General features: G+C 42.6%; 1 protein-coding gene across 2 annotated transcripts in view; it reads left to right on the top strand.

Annotated features, from left to right (window-relative positions):
- The window catches only part of LOC119661475 (mucin-17), a 538,210-nt gene that overhangs the window by 54,645 nt on the left and 459,427 nt on the right, over positions 1 to 24,138 (top strand). For both annotated transcript variants that reach the window (XM_038070838.1, XM_038070837.1), the window contains exon 2: positions 17,811 to 20,959. In XM_038070838.1, the coding sequence (XP_037926766.1) occupies positions 17,811 to 20,959 (3,149 nt within the window). The remainder of the gene's footprint in view (positions 1 to 17,810; positions 20,960 to 24,138) is intronic.

The raw sequence follows: 24,138 nt of genomic DNA, 5'->3' as shown, positions 1-24,138 counted from the left end.
CCAAATCAAATTAAGGATTTTGCAATAAATTTAACATTTTTCAAACATCAAATTAACGGGATCAAATTATTTAGTTATCGAAAAATCTTTGTATGAAGGGGGGCCATATTCCCATTTTTCATACATAGTTTTCTTTTTAGATTACTTCATCATTTGATCTTGTAAATTTGATTTAGAAAAATATTAATTTTATTTGGAAAATCGTTAGTTTGATTTCGAAAAACGTCAATTTCACTTAAAAAATCGTGAATTTGATTGGGAAAAATGTCAATTCGGTATGGACAGCCGCTAATTTGATTTGTAAATTTGTTAATTTCGTTTGGGATATCGCTAACTTGATTTGGAAATTGTCGCGTGACCGACGCCAGGAAAAGGTCGCAGCATTTCAACGCTGGATAAAATTTGTAATACCGCTTTCTCCGAAAAACTGCTAGGACCTACGAAGAGGAAGAAAGAAAGAACGAAAAGAAAATTCCCCATTTATTGTATTGAATTTTGTTTAAGAATTGAGGGAGTCCAAAATGTTATTGTATTACATTGTATCTGGACTTCTTCTTTTCTAATGGCAATATGGTCTAAAAGGAGGAATTAATGGCAGGCTTAGGGCTGCATGTACCGATAATATCAGTAGTCAGAACGATGAACTCGGCGATTAGCTTTGCCTGTAAGTGTCAAGTTTTTTTCAGGTTAAATTTATCTTGTTGGTCCGGGCGAAGGATCTTATTGATTTGAGTACTTGTATTTGCTGTTGTGAGGAGAAGGACAGTTTGGGTTGAACTGCAAAGTGGTCGGAAGTGCATACCATTGTTTTACATAACTACATCTGAAAAGAGTGTCTGGTTTTCTCAGACAGCAGGAAATAGTCAAGGACAAACTGACTAGGGGACTTGTAGATGTATCGGCTAAGACTATTTTAAGCTGGGTTAATAGATGCTGACTGTGGACCCATTTGAACAGGCATATACCATTGTAATTATTTGCCGTATCGCCTCAGAAGGTATGCCTTGAGTTGAAATCACTAGCGAAAATAAGGTACTTGAACTTCGACTAGATATGGGCTATGATGATTAAGTCCTAGCCTCAGTTGCTCAGTTGAGGATTTGCTCTTATGTAAACATACGTTTCTGTAATTGGTAGCTGTGGCAGAAGAGATTCGAGGCTGTCAATGACCGGTTCCTCAAATTCATATTCTTTTCTGTTTAACAATACAGCGCCGGTGTTGATATCATTTCAGATAATGTTGTGTCCCATGGAATTCCTATTATGTCTGCTTTTTACGCGTGTCTTCGAAACGCACATTTGGCAGTAGCACGCTAGGCATGTGAGACCAGCGATGAAGAGTGGAATGTTAAGACATCTAACTCCATATATTAATGATGAGTTGTTTGAGCTGAAACAAGGGTTTTAACAACCTGTGTGAACGTTGTATATGGTGAAATTGGAATAGGTTGGGTTGTGATTGTAGGAATTGCCTTCTTAGCGATTTGGGTGTAAAAGAAGCCAGGACCTGTTAAGCTTTGTGGCAGTTGTACCATAATCGATGGCGCAAGAATCCATATTGGATCAGGGCCTTGAAGTGTGTTAGAGCACTTCATTCAAGATCGAACGGTACATTACAGTATACTGTAGGAGGCAATGTGGTCAGCATTGCGCTCGCCCGAGTCGACTGATATCCGACGTCAAATCACGATACCAATCCCACTGCCACCAGTGAGCTTTGAACTGCGACCTTCTGTACGATAGCCTTGTGCTCTAACCACTCAGCTATTCGGACACAATGTATGTTTGACTTCAGAAAGTGCGCTAGTTTTGGCAGCTCCTCTTCTTTCTACTACGAGTGTTTCGATATGCGCGGTAATTAGCAGGATGTCTGGTTTGACCATAATGGCTGCAATGCGGTACCTTCGGCACTGTCCTTGGACATTTCTAGCGGATGATTCTTTGTGCGCTTTACACACCTGTGAACTATTAAAGTTTTAATAGTTGTAACACTGCAGTATTTTTCATAATTCGTGATCTTGTTTAACGTTATTTTTGGTGAAGAGTGCATTTCACCTTTAAACACTTCAACATTAATTTCCTGAAAGGGTTAGAAAGTAACTGCGAAAAGCCCAACTTGAGAGTTGGTCGGAAGCGGGGGTTTTCCTGTGAAGAGTCTTGTCTTCCCTTGTTACAAAGCTTGCAACCGAATGTATTTTTAATAGCCGGTGCTTCGCGGTTATTTCAGACATGATATCTGCAGGGTTCATTATTTGGTGAAGATTTCCGATAATCTTTGGGAGTGTCTTTAGATTTTGGGGGTTGAGGTTGTGGCGTTTGGTCCTTGTTCCCTAAGGAGCGTTTAATATTTTAGTGTCAGTATTTAATGATTCGAGGGTCTTATCTGCGTTTATGTTTGTTATTGTCGCTTTAGTACCATTTTCTTTGAGAGTATTAAAATCAGGGTCGCTAGTATTATACCCTGTAATTATAGGAACTTTCACCCTTTTAGGGTTATTTGGACTGCGTTAAAAAAGAAAGGGGCGGAGGAGTGGTACTACTTGCGGAATATGCACAATTTTCACGCTAACCTAATTCTATGATTTCCTGGACTATGGAGCCCTCGCGGAAGGCATAATCAACTCCTCCATCATGCTATCCTTTGGAGGTCGCTTGTTTTGTTTTGCGGCACTTGAATGCGCCAAATGATTCGCTCACACCCCACCCGATTATAATACAAATCACATATGAAATAAAGATATTATTAGAAATCTCAATACCACTTCGGTCGTGGGATACGTACCTATAATAGCTTTTGGTCGATTGACGACGAAAAATTCATGAGAAAGCCGGTTGCCAAAAGTTACCAAGACTTTTAGGAGCGGGCCGAGTTTTCTTATAGAATTTTCAAAGAACTGCTAGTCAATTTTCTATGTTTTTCAGGGATGACCTTCTTTGTCGACTGCTTGGAGCTGACTGAGTTCTACCCTATTGAAGCCATATGTTGTAAGAAGGAATCTTCTGAAATTTGTCCTCAAAAATTAAAGAGGCGTGGTTACACATCAGGCAGATGCCACGGTGACTGTGCGACAATTTGTCTTAAAAATCTTAAAATCATGCATCACTCCGTAGCATGATGTTACTGGTGTCACTGAGTTAGACTAGTTAGTTAACCTTGGCTACTGAACGAAAAGCTGCTCATTATCATGGTCCCAGAATCGTTTCCCTGTATCTAACATGATATTTTGGAGAACTGTCTCTTTTAATTTTATGCCACCAAAAATTTAGGTTTTAGTGGGGAATCCACGTGACAGAGTGTCCCGCTTTTTGTGGAACTGCGGAGTTTTTTACAGCAGAGGTTTGGAAGCTTGTAAAAAAAATTTTGAATGACCCCCTCGGAGAATTAAAGAATGCTAATCAATTCGAATTGGGGCTTAAAAATATCCTCGAAATTTCCTCGGCTTGTGGAGAAATGTGGCTAACACATATGGAGGTTCTGGGGGTTTAACGTGAGTACCTGCCGGTTAGGCATAATCCCACGGTCCACTTTGGACACGGATTGATTTGGAGACCACAATCAGAGCCCCACCATGACTGGCAAAGGGGTACTGGTTAATACTAAGTGCAGGCTCAGCATTCATATAAGTGGATGCAAGGCTTATCTAACACCTATGCCGCAAATAAGGGGTGCGGCAACCGGGTTGTACAGTGCAACTCCGCGCTTGAGCTCCATGGAGCTCTGCCCGCGATGTTGGCATAACCAAAACCACCACCAACTCCCACAAGGGGGCCATCCGCAAATAACCGGGCCGAGAACACATCCTCCAGGAATTCTCCTGGAACATATGCTCTCAGAGGGCCATCCTGGTTCCTATGGTACCAGATAACCTCCGGTGAGGCAGATGAATCTCTTGCAAATTCGGGTCTGATCGCCCTCCTCGAGTACGTGAGGACGGCACTTCCGACTAAAAGCAATATAAATTTGTGGACTAGCTACCTCCAAATTTCCAAACTTTTCTGTTACCGAAATGTCAACAACGCCTCGAATAGGGGCTGACCTGGCGGACTAGTCCTTTGGCTATCGAAAACGGTTTATGACTAGTTTCTGCAATGCTGGTAAGCTCCTCGACAACGGTATCGAGGATCCCCAGAATGCTCACTTTCTTCAACTCGAGCGAACATTCCATCAACATAAGCTGGAGATCCTGGGCCTAACTGAATTAAGATAATGGAATTTCGAGAATACTCCTCTTTCTCTTGCCGCAATAATGGCAATGTGCTGTCATACTCTGGAAAGCCGAGTAGTTGTTGTTTCTGACGACTACCCGCGCTGTCCTTTCACCTGGGAGCCGGATTCTGACAGGCAGGATTACGATCCAGGTTAAGAAAGATAACAATTGCACAGTGCTATCCACCAACAATAATTTGCGATATAGTGGAGGAGTATGCGTTCTATTAGCAATTACATGCAGTTCAAGAAAGGATTCCTAAAATTGACGACCTCTTGGCGAGTGAATAATGCTAATGGTGGGATGGTTTGGTGGTACTATTGTTACAGTACAGAGTCTGCCATAAGGTCAGTTGGGTTTGAACTGACCGACACCCTACGAACAGTTAGATTAACCACTTTGCTCTTGCTCGCTCCTCTTGTCAGTTGAGAGTTACGTGCAGTAATACGTTTTCGAGTATCAAGAGCCATTTATCTATTGCCATTCGTCGTCAGTTATGGAAAGACATTGGGTTACAATGTATGGGCGTCAAAAACGTGGGAAGTGGGTCAACGATTTCACCCACAAACAGAGTCAGGATGCATAGCGAAAAAGGGACAAGTTTATATCAACCGGTCCTGATTCAATTGGGATGAACGAAGGGACGAATTTTTTGCCTGAGTTTCGCCATCTCACCTGTTTGTATTCAAACTAAGGGCATAGCTACATAGATCACGGAATAGGCCGTTTTGTGTGCACCATTTGGAGACCACAACAGCACGTTGGAAGAGGATGTGGACGACCTAACTTTAATCGTTAATTGTTGCCTGGTACCCTAATCCAGCCTATAATACAAATTATTTTGTCTCTAGTGAGATTTGAAACGAGACCTCTGTTTTGAAAGTTTTTCACGTTAAGACTGTACCATCTAGATATCCTTAAATCAGTATTGTTTACTTTTAACGGGATCTGGGATCTCAATTCGCCTTGATTGATTATTCAACCTACTGTGATTTGACCCTCCTCTTCTGCCAACAGAGCTTGGTACGGTCGCTGGCAGGGTTAAATTATGAAACAAGAAACATTTTCAAATTATCATAATTACTTCCTCTTTTCCGAAAAGTTATCCTAAAAACTCATGCAAGCTCATACAATCAGATTTAATGACTCCTTTTATTGAGGACGGAAATAAAACAATAAATTGCGAAGCTGTTTCCTATTCCAGTCTGGGGCCCGCATCTATAGTAACACAAACTTACTTCCCACCAAAAAAACATTCAAAACGAAAAGTTCCTCGTACGAATGATGCTGCACTTAATGAATTCCTTCAATATAAATGCAAAATATTGTTGGGCAACTCATTTAGTGCTGTAAACTTTGCTCCTTGTTGGATCCATAAAATTTTGTTCCCTCCTAAACATTGTTTGAATGCAATAGATAGTTCTGATGCAAGGAACTCTATCTGGTATTTCCGAAACCGAAACCATTTCCAATTTGGTTCCAGAAAATCTTCACCATTGTCTGCAGTTTCGACATTAACATTTGGTCGATTTTCTGGCACGATAAGAGCTCCACATTAAAACGAATCTCCAGAGATACTTCTTGCTTGCAGAAAGCCATCCAAACGAATGGATATTCCATATGCGGTGAAGTATTTATGTTGCTCTTGGCAGTCAAAAAAGATTCACAATTTCACAATATTTAGTAGAAGAGGAACTTGCCAGGGGCACCATATTAAACTTGCCAGAATAGAAACTTTGCCGGTCTGAATTTATCCTAGGATTTAGGTCAAGCATCGAAATTTTCCTTTAGAAAATAATGCATCCAACTTTCGCTTGCACTTACCACACATACATTATGTTCTTGCACATTTTCCATCTTTTATGTGCTTTAATCGCTGTTGTTCTGCATAACCACCTCATCCCTGTCCTATATTAATAGGGCGTTTTTGAGGCTTGTTCGTGCCTGGGAAATTTCAGCATCTGATTAACTTTCCAGACACGGATTATCTTTAAAGACTTTCGGTATGACTTCGTAGATAACGAGATGGTAGGCGAGGGAAATTTAGGCTTCAAGTTTGCGGAACTCTGCGATATATTCTGGGGGGGAAAAGTTCACGTAGGTGGGTTGAATGGGGACGATTTAACAGGAGCTTCAGAGCCTGCCTGAATACCGCAAAACTGGCAAAATGTGGGAAGTTGTGATTGCTTTTGGAGTTGATTTTTTGCTTCGTATGTCAAGGATACTTCATATAAAATTAAATACGAAATTATATGATACTGTATTTAGTTTTCTAGAATTAAGAAAGAGAGAGGGAATTATATTAGCTGAATATTGTTCGACTATCCACCTTAAAACAGAGCCCTGATCAAAAAGAAGGATTGCTAACTGAAGAGTATGCCAAACTTTGAGTCCCGGAGCACTCACTCAGTCTTCATCAAAAACAAATCCTACTTTCATTAAACGACATCGTAGCTAATAAAGCCTCATTCAAAATTTTCTAAATTACATCACATCCGCTCAACAGGAATTGCATTTTCCTTTTGGCACCAATCTTGCCACTTTTACCCTCGTTACCAAAGAATTCAGGCGATATTTGCCTGGTACGAGCATACTGTAAAGATACAGCTGTGGATCATGCAGATTACATTGGCAAACAAAAAGTTGCTAACTTGTAAGGAAATTGATACTGCGCCAAGATTAGCTCTGAACAAACTTACTCTCACTTCGCTTTTCGGCCCGGGCAAATTTTCCATAAAAGTTGTAAATTTTTAATCCGAAATGACGATAAGTAGCTTTATATTTTGTAATAAAGTGAAAAATGTTATGGCCTAAATGAAAAATGTTTTCTGGTAGATGGCGATGGGTAGGATTATGGAAGAGTGATGAAATGGAGAGAGGTCTTAATTATGAATTCAGGGAAAGTACAGAATTCATTGATAAATTTCGATACTATTCCTTTCCGTCTAAGAATTCCGTTTCAATGCAATTGTATTTGTTATCGATGGGCAATGGGCAGGGAAAATTTTCATTAGTTCAGAATGTCACCGATGTTTTCTCTTTGCTATATGGTGGCAGCGTAAACAAGTGTTGACGAAAGTTTGGAGCTATTAAGTGACGATCATTGTTGTTAGTTAGTTTAGTTTAATGGGGGGAGCCGCAGTTTTGATCACTCAGTACTATCCCCGCAAATCCCCTATTCAATGGCGTCTCATCTACGGCGTTCGTAGGCTTGTGCGTATAAGAAAATATTCTTTAGAGACAGGGAGCATGCTGATTCTTCATTGAAGAATATCTTACCGAGGTGTCTCCGTCTAAGGTTTGAGGAAGACATGTGGCTGCGTATGAAGTGCAGGGCCGTCTCTTCCTCCTCCCCATATTGGTTGTATATATCCGAAACCACCACCCCAATATTTTCGCCAGGTTCTTTCACAAGTATTTTCACCTGCTGGCAACAGTTCAAATTCTTCCACTTCAGAGTAAACTTGACAGTGGATGGCTTGATGCCAAAACTGGTTCTGACCCCACCATTGTGGATCCTTGACGTGCCAATCTGTTAGCTTCGTCACTACCAACGCTGTTTGAGTACTCTGGAACCCATTTCAGGAATGTTTCGTTCCGTCGGCCAAGTTTCACCAGCACCTGATAACAGCTCCAAGCCAACCACGGTATCCATTATCAGAAGCCATAACAGAGAGTAAAAGCTCTTCTTGTGGGCAGCTTCTAAGACATCCTGTCTCACTAAATTTCTAGTCAACTTTTCTCTACTTCAGCATGTGAAAGATTCAACAGATCAACTGCGGATCTGCTGTCTTGGTGCGTCACGAATCGCCGCGCAAGTTTTGCTTGTTTCTTTATCGCTTTCTGTGTACCTCTCGCCCAGTAAACGTAAATAACCCAGCTTCTAGCTACGGTCTTTAATAAGGACCCCCTTCAGCGGAGTCCCCCTCCATGCTCAGCATGTTGGAAGTTTAGGCTCTTGCATATCCCCCCAAAACCCCATGGTTCTTGTATGGGGTATATAAATATCTTGCAGTTATTGAACCAATGCCAGTGTCCGGATAGCTGAGAGGTTAGAGCCCAAAGCTGTCGTATGGAAGGTCGCGGTTCAACTCTTTCTCGTGGTGGCAGTGGAATTTGTATTGTGATTTGACGTCGGATGCCAGTCGACTCAGCTGTGAGGGTAATAATCTCGGGCGAGCGCAATGCTGACCACATTGCCTCCTATAGGGTGTTGTAATCCTGTAGTGTACCCTTACGGCAATCCTTGGTACGACCCACTCGTCGGCCATGTTGGGAGAATGGATGACACTGCATGGTCTAGCCCGCAATGCAATTGTTACCCCTCCATAATGTGTGATCTATCCACTGCCACTTTCGCCTTCTGGTCACAGTGCATATGCGTGCGAGGCCTGCACCGACTGAGTTCTTCGTTTGAGATAGTATCAGGCCAGCGTACTCCGATGGTACGATGCAGACGGGTGATGACGAAGGCTTGGAACATTCGAGTGACAGTGGAGTTTACCTTCAATGCGCTACTCCCATATAGCAAAACAAAAAGAACACTAGCACTCAACTTGATCTTGGTATTAAGGTGACTACATTTCCAGGTACTATATAAGCCAGCAAAAGCCTATCTAGCGCTGTTAAGGCGTCAGGATACATCCAGTTCGATGCCAACGTGAACCGAAACCACGCTTCTTAGATATACAAACTGACTGACGACCTCGATGCTACGCCCATTAACGCAGATACGAAAGGTGCGATAACCCATCAGACTGAGAACCATGGCTTTGTTTGTGTTTATCTTCAGCCCAGCTGTACTTGGTTCTCTTTCCACATCCAAAGCTATTTGGCCAATGCACACTACCCGGTAAGGGAGCAAACGGATGTCATCAACGTAGTCGAGGTGTTTGAGGGAAGATGCCATAGTCCATTGAATTCCTCCACGTCTTTCGGAAAAGGCATCATAAAGAGGGTTGCCGATAACAAGAAGAAATAATATCGATGACAAGACGCAACCCTGGGAGGCTTCGTTTTGGATCTCAAAGTCCTATGAAATTTTATCTCAATGCAGCACGTGACATTTTATGCCATCATATGTTGCTCTGATAATAGCTAATGGTTTCTCCGGAATGCTCCTCATGCGTAGAACACTCCAGATATACTCTCTGTTCATGCTATCCACGGATCCCTGGAATTCGGTGAAGAGCAAGTGCAGCAAAGATCTAAACTCTGCGCACTTAAAGAGATCAGTATGGTGTTGATTTGGTCAATTCAAGAAGATCCGGCGCGGAAACCAGTCTGGTCTCTGTCGATCATCCGCTTCTGCCACTCTCTGGGAAAGGTCTCGGATTCCCAAGATTTACATACGAGTGGGAGTGCAGTAACTGTAGGTACAGGGATAAATAATTCTGCGGGGAGACCATCAAGCCCACGACTTTACTCTGTTTGAGTGTAATGATGGCCAAAATGATTCCTCTTCTTTTTGTAGGAACAGCCCGTATCCGCATATAACGGTAACTAGCCATCCAAAAAAGGGTGGTCTCACAACGTTATTACGTTAAGAACCATGGTGAAGTGTTTTTTCTACCTCCTCTGTGCTCGTCATTGTGGATGCAAGTTCGGTCGTGATGGGGTATCCAGTTCTGAAATCATTGCGATCTGCGGCATGTTCCGTTTCCCTCACCAGCACAACAGCAAATTCCCTTTTGTCAAGGCGTACACTAAGCAACATTTTTCTGAATTTCGCTCGGTATTGGAGTTCGAGCGTGTCACACCTACCATCACTTGCAGTGGTTAATATAGCGTTCCCTGCTTCGATCTGCAATTTCGATTCCGCAGTCAGCCAAATTTTATGACGAACTTTCGGGACGTGGACGACAACCTGTGTAGCGCTTGAGAAAATAACTTTTTTGATGGCGGCCTAATGCTCATCGATATTCTCAGGCGGTTCTCTCAGTATATCTGCCATCCGATCAGCAAGATATAATAGCTCTGCCACTCTTGAGCGACAGCTGGATCATACAATCGACACGGGGATGGGGGATCACAACTCTTCAACCCTGCGAGAAGCGGTGAACACAATATACAAGCGAACGTAAGCGACCTTCAGATGGTAATCGCTTTCGAGGCCGATGTTAGCGCTTCTCTTGTTAAGCATATCTAGGGGACAACTCCTAAAATCTACCATTGTCACAAATTTCTATCCCTTTTAGTTCTTCCGTCAAGCAGGAAAGGCTTTGGGTATATTCATAAGCCCCAATTCACAAGGATCCATTTTGAAAGAGCCTCAAATTTTTGTAGAAAACGTAGAGTGATTCAATCTGTGATGTGTTTTGTGTTGCTATATGGGAACAGGACATGGGAACTGAATGAACTCATGTCTGCATTATCCCATTGTAATACTCTGGCAAGGGACAAAAACAAATGACGAACTGAATTAGCGTACGAGTCTCATACATGTGGAAGTGTTGATGAGAAGGCGAGAGCGTCAGTGAATAGGTTACCAATTTGAAGAAAGTGACGAATCCGTGCAGAATTAAAGCAGGGTACTTCTGGAAATTTGGCAAGGAAGCGCACCAAACCCAGGGGGGGATGCCTTTGCCTTCTCTTTGCTTACAAAAACTCTCCACAACCGTATGTGGAAATCCATATTTAGAGTGAAGCTAAACCGTCACTTTGTGTTGTCCTAGAATATCATTTCCAGTACATTTTGACAGTTCCGTTTGCTTCCATCCTGCCATTCAGGGTACTATATTCGTAAGCCAGTTGCGGTGTCTTCCGTCACTCAGTCTAGCAGTATAAGGACTGATATTCCATTCCCTGCTCCTCACGAGTGAGTATTTACTCCGCAAATTCTTTCGGCAGTATGTAGTCAAATGGTCTTCAATGCATTAGTATAGCTAACGGCGGGTCTCCTAGCTCCTACCTTCATCCTTGATCTAGATTTCCTGTTTCTTGAGGTCAAGTTTACCTTTCTTGCGAGTATTTCCCTCTTACGGGCTGATTTCTTCTGCCCCGCGCTTTCTTGCTCAGATGTTGAAGGCTTAGGTCTGTCGTGACCTTTCTTAAGGGCCTCCTCTGGTTTCAGGCCTCCCTCCAGATAACGCAGATGTCATTTACCACCTGGCCTACTGTGGCCTGTCTCCTTCCTGACGTCTGATACCCTGACGTCAGACGTACCCTTGCTGGTTCCTACCTGTTGAGTGGGGACTTTTGTTGGTGGTTGCATTGTTCACAGTAGACCAATATTGGCATTGGGTCCACTGTTTGACTTCTGTATTTCTACCTTCTTGGGTGTAGTCACCTGGCTCTTAGTGTTGCGGAAATTTGCCTTCGCCTAATAGGTCAGTTTGTGTGCGATGCCAGGTCCCGTTTGTTTATTGCATGTCTTTTGTGTATCTTTATTTTTTGTACTTATTCGAATCCCACGGAGGTCCGCCGTGCAATAGTCGCCCGTATCACAATAAGAACAGGCCTATATATTGGGACAACCAGGTATCAAGCTTTGTTGGAAGACAGTTAGTTACCTCCGACTGAAAACTATCCAATGTGCACAGTTCGCTTAACACCCTGGATTTTTTGAATCCTCGATTGAAGTCCGTAGCATTTTGTTAATAGTAGGGTCACATCGTTACAGAGTGTGGCTGTCACCACTCACGAACGGTCTTGGTAAACGAGAGACTTGGAGAGCAGAGAGAGATAGTTTGGCTCCCAGGAGACCATTAACCACGGTTATTTTGGAGAAATCGATCCGTCTACTTCCCAAGAAAAATTTCTCAGTATCTTTACATTGCTTCAGGTATTTATGCTGATTATGCAGTAGAAGCCCTCGGTTTTGATTAAATCTTTGGACCGATACGTTAGCAAGGTGATAAATCTGGAAGCTAATCAGAAGATAAATTGAAAGCATAACGATAGTTAGAGTTGAAGGATAATGAGCCGTCCTGGAATAACTTGATATGAAAATATGGAAGAGGCTGTAAAATGGAGGAGTTAAATATACCAGATTTGTTTGTAGATAACGGTGCGAAGTTTGTCCCAGACCATTTCATTACTCCAATGGATTTTAACCTTCAATATGTAGAACGAAGGAGCCAGTTTTATGCTGACTCCTACTGAGCTCAAAAATAGTATTAAAAGTTTGTAGGTACTTAATTAAAAGTAGGTTATTGCCCTAGTGGCAATGAACTGATTTCGGCTGAAAGTAATGAAACCTGGGCCTTCGTACTGCATTGTGCTGGGATGGTGTGCTTATTATCCACTCCAACTTTATAATATTCAAATCCCAAATAGAATGTATGTACGTAGCGTGTGAATAATTCAAAATCGATTGCTGACGTGAATGTTTGCCTCTATTTCTAAATTTAGACCGACAAATTTCAGTTAGTTCTGTTGGCCGGGCTTTGTTTAGTGAACCCATTAGTGTAATCCAGATTTATATTCAAGTGCGGCTACAGCCTAGCCTCTTATCATCTTAGCAAATGAGCTGTATTATGTTTGTAACTGATGATAAGATTGGGAAATAAGGTTAAAACTTTGTTTTCATTGATAGGAAACGAAATTGGGAGAAATTGTCTTAAAGTCATGGAACTATTGGGAGATGTTGGACAAAAGTAACAACTCAGCAAGTTGTCGGAATAATTTAAAATTGTAAATGTTGATGGGAAGATTTTCTTCGTTGGCAACATAGAATATAATTTTATTCCTGGAAAGGTGAAAACCAATCACTTAGGGTTATTTCCGTCCCAATATGTTTTCCTGCCGTGCAACTAAGAAGGGTCAAGAACATTTGGAATTGACGTTCGATTATTTTCTGTCAGATGAAGGGCACTGTACATGCAAAGAAGGCGGCTGACCTCTTGTGATAAATTATTAAACATATAATTTGCTCAGAATTATCCTGTGGTACTTGAGCGACTTTATCAGGTACATATTCTAAAAGGTGGGGGTGTTTTACTTGGCTGCGGTCCTATTATTCAAATTGAAGTGAGCCCACGCTTCTACCTTTGCATAACTGAAGTACTTCTCATTGTACAAACCGCCGCAATTCCATAAAGAAAATTACCAATTCTACTTCACGTACGACATGTACAAAAGATAAAATTTCTTCCATGATATATACTCTATCCATCCCCCTTGTTTGCCTACTCCGGCAGAATAATGTTTCCTTAAGATAAATGGCGCCAGAAATTTCTCCACTATTCGGCCCAGCTTTATTGTCTGCATTGTGTTGCTTTTTCGGGGGTTACTTGAAAAGCCATTTGTCATGTCCTTCCTGAAACAGCGGCATACAGATCTTTCACAATTTCTCATAAGCTATTTAGAATCGTTTGTTGTGCGTTTTTCCTTTGGAACGGTCCTTTTTTTCCTCACTGATCGGTGTGGAAATGCTTAAGTAAGGATAAGTTAGCCAGAATTGTATCATCAATTTATTGTCTATTGCAAATCGATTATTGGCTTTGGTAGGGAAAAGTTTACTTCGGGTTGGATAAATAATGGGGTGGCGGTTTAGAGGTGAATTAGATGAATAGGTTAGGTGGTTGGGAAGATTGTTTAGAATACAATTAGAAGATTAATTGCTGGCTAAAGTGGAGAAGGTTTGAGATTTAATTATTCGGAAGGAAGGGTTAATTTTACTTTAACATATAATCAGCAAAATATATTGGTTATGTTTCAGAATATTGTACAATACACCATTTATCAAGGAATTTCATATGGTCAGGGACAAAGACGGCTTATAGTTTCATCCAGGGCAGAAGCAACTCGACAGACGCTGCCTAACCTCTGCCCTGGGAGTAGCGTGATCGAAGCGGTTCGCAGATGGTGACGTTTTACTTTATACATTCACAAAACACAAAATGACTGCGAATTATAACCAGTGTAAAATCGATATATTTCGACCAAAGCCTGGCCGGGACTCTAATTGATGTGGGACCGAATTAAATGGGAGCAATTCACTCTCACTGCTTTTTGACCATGGGTAGCGATCATCATCAACGGCGCAATAACCGGTATACGGTCTAGGCCTGCCTTAATAAGGCACTCCAGACATCTCGGTTTCAATATCCCTAAAAGTTGTATGGCGTCCTGACCTACGCCACTACTCCATCTTAGGTAGCGTCTGCCTCGTCTTCTTTTTCTACCATAGATAGACTATAATTATAGACTTTCCGGGCTGGATCATCCTCATCCATACGGATTAAGTGACCCGCCCACCGTAACCTATTGAGCCGGATTTTATCCTCAACTTGACGCTCATGGTATAGCTCATAGATTTTGTCGTTATGTTGGCTATGGAATCGTCCATCCTCATGTAGGGGGCCAAAAATTCTTCGGAGGATTCTTCTCTCGAACGCGGCCAAGAGTTCGTAATTTTTCTTGCTAAGAGCCCAAGTCTCCGAGGAATACATGAGGACTGGCAAGATCATTGTCTTGTACAGTAAGAGCTTTGACCCTATGGTGAGACGTTTCGAGCGGAACAGTTTGTGTAAGCTGAAATAGGCTCTGTTGGCTGACAACAACCGTGCACGGATTTGACCGTCACAGTTGTTATGAGCTGTGATTTCCGACCCTAGATAGGAGAAATTATCAACGGTCTCCAAGTTGTAGTCTCCTATCTTTATTGTTTTCGTTTGACCAGTTCGATTTGATTTTGTTCGTTTTTTAGTTTTTGGTGCTGACGTTGCCACCATGTCTTCATTAATGTGCAGCCCGAGTTCTCGCGCCGCCTGCTCGATCTGGATGAAGGTAAACTGTATATCTCGGGTTGTTATTCCCATAATGTCAGTCTCGTCAGCATAGACCAGTGGTTGGGTGGACTTGAAGAGGAATCACTTTCTCCAGGACCAGGTTAAAGAAGACGCATGATAGGGCATCCCTTTGTCTTAGACCGTTGTTGATGTTGAATGGTCTCGAGAATAATCCTGCTCCTTTTATCTGGTCTCGCACATTGGTCAGGGTCAGCCTAGCCAGTCTTATCAATTTCGTCGGGATACCGAATTCTCTCATGGCCGTGTACAATTTTACGCTGGCTTTAAAGTCGATGAAAAGATGGTGCAACTGATGTCCACATTCTAACAGTTTCTTTATCGCTTGCCACAGAGAGCGAATATGGTCTGTTGCTGATTTGCTTGGAGTGAAGTCTCTTTGGTATGGGTCAATGATGTCCTGGGCGTAGGAGGCTATCCGGCCTAGCGAAATAGCGGAGAATAATACTTCTATAATTGCTGCGCTGCGTGATATCTCCCTTTTTATTTATGGAACAGATAATGCCCCTTTGCCAGTGGTCAGGCATTGATTCGCTGTGGGGGGGGGGGTAGGATGTTGTTGTGATAGGTCGTAGTACAGTACACTACACATTCTTTGGAAATTGTCCCGACTTCAGCGGGATCAACTTTTAGTGAATAGTTTCCGTGGTGACGTCAAGTCGAACGAGCTTCTTAATGAAATGGTGTTGCAAGTAATAAAGTGCAGTACCATCTGCAACCTGCTTCATAATTACGTGTGCGTATTGCGGTAAACACCCGATGAATCTTTGCTGCAACAATAGGCGGTAAGATGTTGTATTTACCATTTCATAGTGGGAGCGAATGATAAAGAGGTTCATCTCCTCACTCCATTTTATCCGCTTTATCCGAACCAACTAAGATGGTCGCCACAGATTGTCGCGAAACAGCTACAGCAGACGGAACCATGCGTGGTTATCGTGACGCTTAAACTGGAAACCGTACCATGTTAATTGGTTTCGACAATATGCTGTGTATTACAGGAATTTGATCCAGTCATCAAGTCAGACAAATTCTGCCGGTTATCTGTCTGGACCCTACATTTCTCTTCCTCTTCATTTTAAAGATGCGCATTTTATCTGCCAGACGTGGTAATAGTTTCCTCAGTAAGTAATCTTACTGCATTTTCCCTATCTACCCCTTAAGACGCTGTGGTGGTCTACAGCATCCCTCCTTCCCCTGGGTGACAGGGGCTGGAATATTCAAAAAGATACTTCCGCACATTCCCTAGTCTGGATGATAGGTAGACGTGCAAGCGCGATTCGACGGTCTACTTCGTTGGAGCTACACTTAGGCGTGGCGGTCCTGCACGATGGATTTCCGTCTCCTCCTCTGTTTTTTTTTCTGATTGCCTCCGTGGTTGACTATAGTCTACTATTTGCAGCAACTATGTTCTTTATACATTGCCTAAATCCCTGGCCGAAGCACTGCATTTCAACATGTGTGGACAACATATATCTAATCGTACCGAAAATACTTGTGCAGGTATTGCGTTAAATTTGATGACAGTAGGAACGAGCGAAATCTTGATATTTTGGTTATGTCGTCGAATACATGAAAAAGAGTTCGATAAATCTGTGAGACGAGAAGGGAGTCAGCAGTTAGCTAATTGCTCCACATGATTCCGGACGGAATATTTCGCGATGTAAAAACTGAACTTTGGTCTATCTGGCTGGTCCATTTTGCTTTTGCGAAGGACTATATTTGAAATCGCTTCCTATGTAAGAGTCTACTAGGAAGGAAAGTCTCTACAAATTCACCTTTAATAAATATCTTGCTCTAAATACAGACAGAAAACTGGGGGTGGCAAGGGTTACCAAGAAACGCACAGGGAGGTGGACGGCATACGTATATAGTGTCTCTCTGCTATTTTTGTAAGACTGCATTTCCAATATTATCAACGTTGAGAGAATTACCTAACCTAGGTAGAGTAGGGTGTCAAATACCCTACACAGCAGCTGTTGGCACCCCCGGGAATAATGGTGCTATTCACCACTTCATGCCACTCATAGTTTTATCAACAGAAATACATCAGTCCAAGTACATCCACTGAGATGCAAGACTCTGTCATTCACAACACAATCAGCGTGATATGCCTATGATGGTCTCCTGCCGCCGATTGGCGACCTTTTGCCACTTCTACTATTATACTAAATATCTTGTGAGTGAACCGTTCTGTTAATTTTTTTAAGTTAAGTGCCAGAAAGTACTTGATAACACGTATCAAATGGCCATTATCTTTTTCGACTTTGGTGTTTCATAATTCGATGAGCTTCTGTGAACTCGTCCTCCGCTTTTTGAGTTTTTACACCAGTTCCCAGATCTTGAAGGCGTGTCTTGTCGCAGCTGCCAGCTTCAGTCTGACACGGAATTTCCATCTACCGTCGCTGAGTTTACAAAAATACAGAAAGAGAGTGCAACACGAGGGAGAGGACTGCCCGTCAGAGCCCCCCTGTCAAACGTTGCGGCGATAATGTGCAGTTGATATCGCTGAAGTTCTTTTCAAGTTGGTGGAAGCCTGGATTTTGGGGGCTCTTAATATAGTTATCAACGAGAGAGCTCAGTTCCAAAAAAGCTGTGTTCGTCCTTTTTCGACAGCCTGCGTTTGTAGCTGGGAATTCCCTCCTAATCTGTGGCAAGGATAACATTTCTACAGCTGTAGGTATCTGTCCTTTCAGTCGTTAGGAAAGCGAATTACATTCTAAAAGTTTCGTTAATGAATACTCGTTGCAGAACTTTTCAAAAGATGATCGCATTTCAGGCCTTATTTTATATTTACTAAACTTGAGATTTAAAGGTTCAATCCTTAATAACAACTATTTTTCACTTTCAGGATTCTGCTCAGTCTCGAATACCTAGACTTGATGGCGTCACACGAATCCCCGTTCCCGGAACAATTCGACAAGCAGTAATTGCCCAAAAATCACAATTAGCAATGGCACCATCTAAGGTAATAGCGACCCAACCACGTCCATCTTCATACAGTGGTCCAGGACAAAAACAATCTCAAATCGCCATTGATGAATCACTGAAAAGATCTTCATCTGGTGACAAATTCAGTGAGGCTGTTAGGAAAACATCGAATATCGTGAAAAAGTTTTGGTCAAAACAGTCTACCCCAGCTAGCGTTGACAATAATAAAATTGCTGATAATACAGTGATATTGGATAAAGATACTAAAGAGGATGTAAATCAAAAGTTGCTGACCAGATCGGAAAGCGGTCAACGTGAGCAGCAAACGCACAATGAAACTAGAACATTGACCAGGTCTGAGACGTTTATACGTGACAGTAATAGCGATCAAGAAAGTAATATACTGGGCTTGACGCACAATGTTACAGCTGTTGGTGACCATCAGACGCAGGTGTCCAATACAACCATTGCGAAAAATAATGATAGCGCATTATTTATGACGCGTACTATCAACGTTAGCGACCCTGCGGTGTTGGAGACAACCATGACAATCGATTCAAATCCAAATAAAAAATGTGATCTGGTCGATGATGCTACGATCACAATTTCAAATAAAAAGCAATCAGATATCTCAGAACGGGAACATGACTCAACTTTTTGGACCAATTCAAGCAACTCTCTACGCAAATGCGGGGATCTTTCATCAGATCTCGCGGATGACACAATTGTTGTCGCTCCAGATAAATCGAATATGAAACTGGTTCTAAATTCTACTATGAATTATGATCGCTTGATAGATATATCGTCGATATCGTCGCCAAGCCATCCATTGATGAATCTAACGAGAGATCTGAATGACTCGCCCCAAGAAGACTACCATCCGCAAAACAATACGAAACTTCTATACATGAGCATGCAAGAAGACATGGACCAGACATTAGTACCAGTCGAAAGGGAAAATCTTGAGGTAGACCCAGAAGATCAGCCCGATCAGGAAGATGAGAGCATGGAAGTAGACGAAGACTTGCCGGCTAATGTGGCGCAAATCTTGAATGGAAACCAGATGCAAGATGCCAAGACGAATAAGCCTCGCTTCTCATTTGGCATGGATCTTACCGAATGCACACTCGACTGCTCCATAGAGTTGTGTGATGTTTCGTTGGGGTCGAGTATTCCCGCTCAGTCTGGGTCGCCGCTTCTGAAGAAACAAAACTCATTCGAAATGGACGAAAGCTTGGGAATTTTGACTCCCGATCAAATGAAGGAGTTTCTAGATTCAGCTACCACAGGAACGAACCTAGACCTCCCGATCAATATGCATGGTGGCAGTAAATTGGCTATTCATCAGATGCGTATCGATCAAACTCCGTCGCCAGAAGATTTGCCGCTAGATCCTGTTGGGGTAAAAACTGAGCACGGAGATGTTATCATGTCACAGCCTATAACAGTTGGACAGAATTCTATCCAGTACAATCAGCAGGAGCTTTCGCAAACTGACTCGTATTCGAAGACTGACCAAATGACTAAGTCTAATGTTTCGAAAGTATCTAATAGTTTCATAACTAGTGTGACTAGTATAACTAGTCTCGATACTGGGTATCAAGGAGATGGTGAGATGTCGAGACCAGCCTCGCGTGGTGCCGGTGATCATTCTCCATCTAATGGACCTCGCAAACCGCATCTGGGAAGGCAACCCTCGTTCAATCAAAATGCTCCTGCGAATATCCCCATACGGAGGCAGGACCCTATGACTGATTCAGATTTCTTCACGGAAAGTGATGCAGATGACATCTTCCACAGGGGAGATCGACGAGCCCAGGTGATCGATGGGCAACTCTACGGCCCCATGCTTCAGCCAGCCAATGTTTTCATCACCGAACAACCTCAAATGGAAGATTCGTGCATGGAATCGAGCGGCATTTTCACTGATGTCGAGAACCGATGTGATGATGATTTAGCGCAAAGTCGCGGTGATGCTATCCCCGATGTGGATATGTCTCCAGACGGATCAACAGATACAGTCAAAAGTAACAACACTGAATACAATGCTGGCTCGCATCCGCCAAGATCATCCTCATCCATGAGCCAAGGCCAATCTAACGTACTAACAGATAGTCAGACATCTTCAACAATTCAGAGTAGCATCAGTAGCGAGCGGATTAGCGTAAGTTCAGTTAGCGGCATCGGCAGATGTGGTGGGGATTACGCACAAAAAAGTGCTATGAAAAGCTCTCCAAGTACTCTCAGTGCTTCGGAAAATGGGGAGGCCGCGAAGAAAACCTGTTCTGCTCCAGCTGACGATAAGAAAAGCTCATCGAACGGAACTATCGCGAGCTCCAAGAAAACCCAGCAAACGTCTGCTTCGTTAGTGAAGAAATTCAGTCCGTCGCGCAAGCAACAGCTCCATCAGTACGGTTCGGGCGCGGAACGCAACGTGATAGTTGGAGCCCGCGAGATCGGCAAACATGAAAGTAAAACGGGCGGGAAAAAGTCCGCGATTTGTTCAACCCCTTCAACCAAAGCGGCTCGTTTGAAACTACGATCGCCCGTTGATGAGAACGACTATAACAGTAACGCCGCGGAAATGTTATTGAAAAACGGCTCATCCGCGACACCCCTAAAATCGCGAAATTCCACTAATCAAGAAAATAGACGCCCCAATGGTTCGCGAGCGGGTAGTGTTGCCAGTGATTTGGCCAACGAAAAGTGTAACGGAAATGCAGGTGTAATTGGTGATCGTAGTAGTGTTAATCAGCAACAGCAAGAGCAACCGCAAGGTGTAGGTGTTGGTAATGGTAGTGGTAGTGTACGCAAATCATCCCCTAATAAATGGGATGCAGTTATGAATAAAATTGCCGAGAATAAGTCTTTGAAGAAGAACTACACTCAAGTGAAATCGAAAGTGGCGACGGGTATGCTGTTGCGACGTGTTGGCACACCCAGGCTTACAAAGAGTCCTACGACCCAGTCGCAGGATAGCAATTGTGGAAGTTTGAATAGTAGCGGGGCCGCAAGTGGATTATCGTCACCGCAGTCAAAATGCGCTTTGATGCAGAGTGCAACGAAACGGTGAGTCTACATATCTTATCTGAGTCCTGGATCCAGGACGAAATGCGTAGTTCTGGCATAGTTTTTCAACCCAAGGTCGGTGTTTCGCAAGGTTCGGGCTTCCGTCCTTTACTTCTCTGTCGTCATCTTTTGAAACAGTGATTGTTTAAACTTTTTATTATTTCCACTGAATGGAATCTTTAGTAACAGTTTTGAAATTGAATATAATAAGCATATTTACCCAAACCATATCCACGCAAGTTCAAATTGTTGGAGAGTACAACATAAGAAAATAAGATACACAAACCGACTCTTACGCTAAAGAGTACGTTCCACTAGGTTGCACGCTAATCATGATAATTAACGCATTTAAAATCAGCGGGTTCTATGGTGGAAAGAATTGCGCTTATGCGTGAAAACAAGTAACTCAATGAAATGACATAAGACAATTAATGATAATGGACTACGTTGGTGCGGAAAGATAAATTGAAAGCAGCGCGTACTTTGGAAATTTTCAGATTCAAGAAGGAATTAATGCATAACTTTTGCTCATTTTGAAGTCATTTTAATAAAATTTCGACTTTTCCAGTAGAGGAGCTGGTGGAAATTAGTAAATGTAACGCTGGAGTGTATAATATGATAAACGTTTGACCACATAATGAACAAGGGGTCTTGGGAACCAAGTGGGGGTGCTAATCTGCGCCAATGATCCAGGGGTAGTTAGGGCACAATAGTTCTTCAAGGTTGCGGTGCGACTTTCCCTTAACAGGGGTAGTTAAATTTTCTAATCGAGTTTATTTTATATTTTTGTGGTCCTATGGAGGATGTAATGACGGTTTTGGTATTTTTGAGATTCAAGCTGCATCCCGAAGGGCTGAAGTGCTAAAAACCTTGTTCATCTTCCCCATTTGATTATTGTTGTGGTATTCAAGCGGGATCATTAGATTTTCTCTCTGCGCCAAGGGATGGAAAAACTGCTGGAATATGGACATCAGTTACACCATCTCTTCATCGACTTTCAAGCCGCCTATGATAGCAAAGCCAGGGTAAAATTGTACACGGCCATGAGAGAATTCGGTATCCCCACGGAATTGATAAGACTGGCTAGGCTGACACTGACTAATGTGCGAGGCCAGATAAAAGCAGCAGGATCACTCTCAAGACCAGGGGATCCCCTATCATGAGTCCTCTTCAACCTGGCCTGATCCGTCATGCTGAGGCAAATGCAAGAGGTGCGATGCTTTCTAAGTCCACCTCACACTGACGATATCGACATAATGGGAAGAACGACCCGAGACGTGCAAACTGCCTTCATCCAGATCGAGCAGGCGGCGCGAGATCTTGGGTTGCACGTCAATGAAGGCAAGACAAAATATATGGTGGCAACGTCAGCACCAAAAACCAACCAACCAACTACATCAAAACGCACTGGTCAAATGGGAAGAATAAAGATAGGGGACTGCAACTTTGAGACTGTTGATCATTTCTCCTATCTAAGGTCGAAAATCACCACCGACAACAGTTGCAACGATGAAATTCGCGCACGGTTGTTGTCAGCCAACAGAGCCTATTTCAGCTTACAAAAACTGTTCCGCTCGAAACGTCTCACCATAAGGTCAAAGCTCTTACTGTACAAGACTATGATCTTACCAGTCCTCATGTATTCCTCGGAGACTTGGGTTCTTAGCAAGAAGAATTGAGAACTCTTGGACGCGTTCGCGGGAAGAATCCTCCGAAGAATTTTTGGCTCCCTGCATCTAAATCTATGAGCGATACCATGACCGTCCGGTTGTGGATAAAATCCGGCTCAATAAGTTACAGTGGGCGGGTCACTTAATCCATATGGATGAGGATGATCCCACCCGGAAAGTCTATAAGGGCAATATCTATGGTAGAAAAAGAAAACGAGGCAGACGCTACCTAAGATGGAGTAGTGGCGTAAGTCATGACGCCAGACAGCTTTTAGCGATATCGAATTGGTGGACCTCGTCGCAAAACCGGGACGTCTGGAGTTCCTTATTAAGGCAGGCCTAGACTGGATACCGGTTGTTGTGCCGTTGATGATGATGATGATATTGTTTATGCGTGGTATGCCAAAGAATGTGCTTTCCTTTACTTTCGATACAGTATCGGTTAAGCAAAACTATATCTTAATAAGAACGTTTTTCAGTTTTTCAGCCCGTTTGCAGGGTAGAGTTGAGCCCATCTATGAGCAAAATATAAACTCCAAATGGGTGGGTTGTTCAGGAAAATAGTAGCCCACATGAAAGTAAAACTTATTGGGGGGTCCATTTTTTGCTTCAGAATCACATTTATTAAATATATATGTATTTTTCGAAGTGATGTCCATCGTTAGCCACAACTTTCTCCTAATCATGGGTTTCATGGGATCAAGAGATCAGTCGCGGAAGAAGCTTTCATCTTTTGGAGCCTAGATGTTTTGATACCCTGTTCTGAAGCGATGCGTATTGCAGTCAAAACCGGTATGTCTGCAGTTCCTTATTAAGGCAGGCCTACATCGGATACCGGTTGTTGCCTCGTTGATGATAATGATTCAAGCGTGTTACTGGTACGTTTTCGACGCCGAATTTGAGTGTTAACCGGCCACCTTTCGCAAATTTTCTATATTAGGTGGCCTTCTATGATTGATAAAAATCCGCTCTTGGATGTGATCTATTTTTTGGCTTTCCACAGCTTATGTACTCCGTAACAAAAGGTACCTAAACTGAAACCTAATATTTGCTAGTTCGTTCGGCAGAACCGTTTTCGTCTCTCTTTCCATATTTGGGCTTTACAGAGCTCTGGTTTTGCACTTGTAGTTTATTAAAGACAAATCTGGGTACTCTTTTCACCGTGATATAAGGAGTTCATTTCAAACCGAAAGGTGTTGAGGTAAAATCTAGCAGCAGATCGGACTGATTTCATCATTTAAGCCAGTTAGGGTTAACATCGATGCTTAGAGATCGAATTCAAATCGAATAAATCCGATTATAATTTCAATGGTTTTATAAAGGTTGAATAAAGATCCGCTGTATCGGAACACCAGTACTGAAACGAGCAGCCTTGAAAGTAATATGATAGAATACAAACTCTGTGGCTTGCATTTGATTTAAGGACATGTGTTCGTTTGCTAAAATTCTAAGTAATAAATGTGGAGCTGCAATGTCCAGGTTAGGCCATGCATTCAAAAGAATCATTCA

Source organism: Hermetia illucens, chromosome 1 (genome assembly GCF_905115235.1).
Source record: "Hermetia illucens chromosome 1, iHerIll2.2.curated.20191125, whole genome shotgun sequence".
Classification (NCBI taxonomy): domain Eukaryota; kingdom Metazoa; phylum Arthropoda; class Insecta; order Diptera; family Stratiomyidae; genus Hermetia; species Hermetia illucens.
The sequence above is the reverse complement of the archived record's forward strand: the minus strand, read 5'-3'. Positions and strand labels throughout refer to the sequence as shown.